The sequence below is a fragment of the Marmota marmota genome, unplaced genomic scaffold (assembly GCF_001458135.2).
Source record: "Marmota marmota marmota unplaced genomic scaffold, marMar, whole genome shotgun sequence".
NCBI lineage: Eukaryota > Metazoa > Chordata > Mammalia > Rodentia > Sciuridae > Marmota > Marmota marmota.
The window spans coordinates 119,537-125,777 of NW_026000224.1; the positions used below are offsets into that span (position 1 = coordinate 119,537).

The 6,241-nt window shown below is 43.4% G+C and overlaps 1 protein-coding gene across 1 annotated transcript; it reads right to left on the reverse strand.

Annotated features, from left to right (window-relative positions):
- Positions 1–567: 567 nt before the first annotated feature.
- On the reverse strand, positions 568–3,617 carry LOC107158165 (beta-defensin 106A-like). Its single transcript, XM_015504636.2, has 2 exons — positions 3,566–3,617; positions 568–722 (listed from the first exon to the last, which is right to left on the reverse strand). The coding sequence occupies exons 1-2, from the start codon at positions 3,612–3,614 to the stop codon at positions 568–570; spliced, it is 204 nt and encodes a 67-aa protein (XP_015360122.1). The 5' UTR covers positions 3,615–3,617.
- Positions 3,618–6,241: the final 2,624 nt, after the last annotated feature.

Sequence of the window (6,241 nt, forward strand, 5' to 3'; positions counted from 1 at the left end):
TCACAGGGATGTTTCTAATCCTCTAACCATCTGCAAAACCAGTGTCAGAATTATAGGTAGCAGGCAATCTCATGGAATGTTTTTAATTTAGCATGTGGTGACCCATGAAAGTCCTTGATAAATACCTATTTACGACAGTCTCTGATAAATCATAGTGAATGTTATCAATAATATAAATAATAGCTAATTCATCCAGCAGCATGTTTGTTTCTCTGCTTATCCATTTCTTTCCTCTTTCCCTTCCCTTCTACCTTCCTCTTTCTCCCTCTTTGTTTCCTCAGTTAATGCAGGATGGATTCCACTGCCTGGGAGAAAGCCAGAGGGTGGTTGCTGGTCTCTTTTGGTCAGCCTGTAAGATTGATATTGGATGGCTTTGAGGGCAGTGGCCTTACCACAGAATTTCAGAAAAATAAGCCAGGAAGGAGAGACCAGCAGGGTCAGCTAGGCATGGTTTCCCTTCCAAATGAAGCACTCACAAGCTGATCAAAGCAATCATTTATTTTTGGTGAAGAGTGGAAACAGCAGCCCGGCCGTCTGTGCTCCTCCGAGAGGCCCAGGTCTCCAGATTCAGTCATCCAATCTAATCTTCCCACAGGGTTGGAGCGTCAGACAGCATTTCAGGGACTTCTGGCACAGAGCCACAAGCTCTTCATTTTTCTGACAATGACGCATGCATTTCCCTTTAAGCTGGTAGCATTTCTCATCAAAAAACTCATTCTTGGCTACACAAGGGAAAGAGCCACATGGGTCAGTTGTCTTTCAGCTGTGACCAGGTAGTCACAGACATCAGCCAAGAGTTCTACACCATTGTCAGAATGCCTTACCCTGCCAGGAGATGAGGTGTCAGGGAACTATTTTCTGTATGTTATTTCTGTCTTTTTGTTACATGGGGTGAACGACCAGGGAGAATCCATTTGTCTTGCAGCATTTGCATTAGGCTATGTGGCGTCTTCAAGAAACAGATGCCAACATTCTTTTATCCAAATCTATTAAAGTAATGAGCAACTTGTTCCTATAAACTTCTCTGGAGTCAGGAGTTTCCTTCATACCCTCTAAGATTGCTACCTGGTGAAAGTATGGCAAGACCTGAGGTTGAAGAAAGGGCACGAGACTAGAGCAGAAAAGGATAGAAAGAAAGAAAAGAAATCGCAAAAGAAAACCCCTAAAGCTTACTGTGGTAGATAGAGTAACGTGGCTGCTTAGAAAGACTCGATCTGGGCCAGGCGCTGTGGTGCATGCCTGGAATCCCAGCTGCTCAGGAGGCTGAGGCAGGAGGATCATGAGTTCAGAGACAGCCTCAGCAACTTACCAGGGCTCTGAACAACTCAGTGAAACCCTGTTTCTATGTAAAATACAAAATAGGGTTGGGGATGTGGCTGTGTGGTTAAGTGCCCAGAGTTCAATCCCTTGTACAAAACAAAACAAAACAAACAAAAAAACAAAACAAACACACAAATACATAATCTGATTTCTCCTCCACATACCTTCAAAATGTCAACCATGGAAAGCAGGCACTTTAGGGAAGGAAGAGGGAATGTGTCAGTACTGTTTCCTTAAGTCTTTTTCTCTCTCTCTCTTTAGTATGGGGACCCAACCGAGGGGTGTTTAACCATTGAGCCACATCCCCCTTTTTATGTTTTTATGTAGGGACAAAGTTTCTCTGAGCTGCTCAGGACCTTGCTAAGTTGCTGAGGCTGGTTTTGAACTTATGATCCTTCTGCCTTAGCTTCCTGAGCTGCTGGGATTATAGGTGTGCACCACCTTGTCCAGCTCCTTAAATCTTTCTCTGTTATTTTACATAGATTCCAGTTCTTACCTTAGTACTTATAGCAGCAGTAAGAGCATCTTGCTTCAAGGACAGACAGCTCATCTTACCTGGGTTAACATTTTAGAGTTGACCAATAGAGATCTTTGCAATGTTAGTGTCAGATGTAGGCAGATTACATTTAATGTCAACATATTAAAGTGTCTAATTAACATTAGGATAAGCTTAAATCTAGATGGATGAATGCCATCCCATGCACCGACCATTATCTAGCATCAGCACATCTGCTCAAATAGAAATACCCCCCGCCCCCGTTTCAAAGCCCAGAGAACTCTGGATGACACCACAGTGGCATATATATTCTATTCTCTTCTCATACTGCAAGGTCATCTCAGGCTAAACGTAGAGGACTTTGTTTTGAAAGAGTCCTCCTGATGAGTCCAGTTCACAGTAATGGCCCAGGAGCCTCTAGAGGGAGAGAGCATCTGTGCCCACAGGGCTTCTAATGGACCATTACAGATAGCCATGTGGGACTTGGTGCACCTGTGTGTGAGTGCACACATAAAGTGCATTAAAAGTTGCTTTAATTTAGATACGTTAGGTAATTTTATTTTATGCAACCTTGCATTGTGTTGGCTAGTCATGGAATAAGACTCTGTGACCTGAAAAGGATACCTCTGATCCGTCTCCACTGTGTGCATCAAATCCAGTGAAGTGAGTCCCCTGCAGGCCCAGATCCCCACATCCTGACATAGAATCTACTTGCACAGGTTTGTTGCAATACAAACCAGGGGGCACAGGAATAGTTGGCATGAAAATTCTGAGCAGAGCACATGGGGGATATATCTTTGCATTCTGGCACAAATTCAACTCACGGTGACAGTGAAGTCACCGTGAGTTGAATTTGTGCCAGAAGCCAAAGATATAAAGATATATAGCTCCCTGGTACAAGCTCTACCTGGTACAAGTTGAGCCTTGTGCCCTGATTTTGGGGAGATACAGCTGGAGCCACTGCAGCTGCCCAGAAGCAGGAGAATACGACAGTGAGCCCTGGTGTGGGAGGAAATCACAACTATCTTTCATGGAGGCAAAACAGAGCCAGGCTCCAACCCTGGCTCCCTCCTGCACACACGTATGATTTTCACCTTGTTCATATTTATGTCTATAAAATATATGTAAAACAGACACCCCCCCCAAAAGCTCTGACTTCCATTGAGTAAGAGGTGGGGTCGCACTTTTCTTAAAGTCACTGGCTTTGGAGAACTGCATACGTTTTGTCATTGAAGCATTCACCATGGTGTCCAGCTTGTAGTTTGCTAATGTAGGTTAACTGACAGCAACCTACACCCTGCAGTTTGTCCTAATGCCATGACATCAGAACATGAATACATGCTTCTAATCCTATCCTCTTCCATTTCTCCCTCTCTCTAGCTCTCTTTCTTTCCTATTTTATTTTATAGCCTAACCAGATTTTAAAAGGCCAGAGTATTAAAATCTTTTTTAGACATTTTTTGTGATTTTTTAGCATGGAATTGTGAACCAAAGGCATCTTTCCTGACTTCCCTTAATTTATTCCAACCTGTGACAACACTTCATGGACAATAATGGAAAATACAAAGGATTTATAGAGGGTGCAATTATAGAAGGAGGCATTGCCTTCTGCAGCAAGTGTTGCCACGCAGGGCCACCAGCCCACAGGTGCCCTTGCATTTGAGCTGTGATCAGCCTGGGTGGTCACACAGAGACCCTCTGTCAGAGCCACCTCCTCTGCTCACATTCCCTCCAAAGATGCTCATTTACCTGGAGCCAGAAAGAAGAGAGCAGCAAATAGAAAGAGGCCAGTCTTCATGGCTTGGAGAGGGTTGAGAGATCAGCACGATGTTCATGAGAAAAGGGCAGCAAACACCCCCATTTATCCATTTCTCCAGAACAAATGGCATCTTGATCAGTGAGGCTTGTCAAAAGCAGGCGTCTCTGTGCTCTGCCAGGTGCAGTCCACAGACCAGTGGGTGTCAGTCTGCAGCTCATCATTTCTCCGACCCTGGGAAGTTCCCAAGAGGGAAAATGGAGGTGAGGGGAGAACAGAGCAGGCACACGTGGATGACCAGGTGTAGATACCTGAGGCAGAAAAACAATAGCTCCGTGGCTGGACATTCAGCTCCCATGCGGACTGTGCTCCTGATGGTTTCACGTGCAGGTGTGGGGTCGGGAAAACGGGTGCTGTGGGGCTTCAGCTAAGAGCTGGTGTCGGTGAAGTCCAGACTCAGTTTCTGTGCACTCGGCAAAGAGCCTGATCTAAGCACATTCTTCATTATTGTTTAGGAATGTAGATCTTGCTGAGTGCTTCCCATTTTACATGTTATATGCATCCCAGACAACTTTGAGACTATTGGGTATGTGACTAAGATTTTCTGTGTGTGTGTATGTGTGTGTGTGTGTGTGTGTGTATTATTTTAATTGTCCAAACATTTATGGAATTCTAAATATCCTTAGTAACCTTAAGCAAAAACAATGCCTTTAACAGTGAGATCATCTCCAATGAGGAAAAGCAATCCAAATGTTACAGTGCCACAGTCTGGCTGGGCACAAATCACGAGCCACTGAAGCAGGAACAAACTTTATTTCTGAACTCCACCAGCACACTCCACACACGCTCCTTGGGAATTCTCTCGAAAGCCACGCAGCTAGTCCAGGAACAAGCAACCAGAAATATCCCTCCTCCGGCACTTCCCCAACCAATGGGAACTCTCTGGGAATCCCTGTGAGAACTCAACTGGAACTCAATGGGAACTCCGTGAGAACTCGCTGGCATCACCTCTCAACCACTACTTCTGGCAAAAATGCCATGCGTCATCCCGACTCGGTTGTGGCCCTCAACATCTCCCCCCTTCTGTTTAATTAAACAACAAGCAATGTGGCTTAGGGACCGTCCCTGTTAGGCTGTCCAGTACTACACATGGTTCTTACCCGTCATCGGATGAGCTGACCTCTAGGCGTCAGCCTCCAATCTTAGGTTGGTACCACTGCAATTGGATCATACCCATCACTGACTACCGGTCCAGCATACAGCCATACTTGTGGATAGGCCTTTGCACCAGTGAGGGGGTGAGGTTCTTTGCCTCACCCCTGTTGGCCCCCAAATTTTAGACCATCACTAGCAGAAGGGAGGAGGATACAGAAATGCCATGACACCAAGCCAATTGACGGCTCCTTTGGAAAAATTGTATCACCGGTGACACCATCAGCAAAAATACGCCAGCACTACCACAATTCGCTGCACCAACAGATAGTTCACAATGCATACAAGTGATACATAGTCCAGGCAAGTTCTGCAAGCAGTTCAAAGCAGAGGAATCCATCAATATTTCCATTTCCTCCCAAAGTAAATTGACTCCTTGATTGAGCATTACTTATTGAGTTATTATTCATTGATGCATCAGTTTATACAGTTTGTTGTGATAACTATCAAAGAAGCTGTAGTTTGGTTTTCACCGGTACTGGGATGAAGATAGGAATTCTGGCAATGATGCTAAAAAAAATTATATAACATTCCAACAGGTACTAAGAAAACAATTTTCTGAACAATTTACATTATCCTGAACAGAATTATTAAATACAATGAAAAGGAAAGGTGAAAGTAAACAAACAGTTCTGTTAACCTCCTTATTTGTTCACATATTAAAACAATCCTCAACAGCTGTTTACCCAATTTAAATTAAACCATTTAAATCACATGAATAATAAAAATATTTGGGTCCATTTTTTCATGAGCGCTCCTCATATATGATCTATGAACATATGCACACACAGACATACAACACAAAACACAAGTGTGCACACATAACATACAACACATAAGACAATAGTAAAGGCCTTGTAGCCTTACACAGGTGAAATCTCCATTGCAATGTTTAAAAACTCCACAGTCAAAAAATAAAACTGGTCAGAACAATATTAATCTAGTTCTGTGTGAGCTCAAAAAATAAAATAGAACTTTATGATGTGGGAAAAGGCAATAATAAAATAGATATTGAAAAAAGCATCCTGGTTACCACCTGGGTTTGACTCTTTTTTGGATATCCCATCCTTTTTTTTTTTGTAACTTGCATATGGGTCTGAAGGTATTCCCACAAGCAAGCCTCAAAGTTTTTTACATTTGAAATAGGCTTTAATGGTGTTCATTATTCATTAGCCTCCAGGTGTGGGAGAACCACTGTTGCAGATGTAAGAATAGCCAAGCTGGAGCTCTGGATATCAGCTGTTATTGATTTGAGTCAAATCATCTTCTTTTTGGTCTGTAGAAATCGCTTTGGTTAGTCTCTCTGGAATCCAAATCGGCTGCTGTTCTCCCTGTGCAAACACACAGACAGAACCCCTACTCCAGACAATCACTGGGTCAGGACCTTTCCATTGTCCTGTTAGAATATCCTTCCAAAGTACCTGAGGCTTATGTACATTTTTTGGACACATATGCCT

Excerpts from the sequence above, each read along its gene's own strand:
- LOC107158165 (XM_015504636.2), bottom strand. The coding sequence starts at position 3,614 with ATGAAGACTGGCCTCTTTCTATTTGCTGCTCTCTTCTTTCTGGCTCCA. Across the intron at positions 723-3,565 it reads TCTCTTCTTTCTGGCTCCAG|CCAAGAATGAGTTTTTTGAT; the intron begins GTAAATGAGCAT and ends TCCCTTGTGTAG.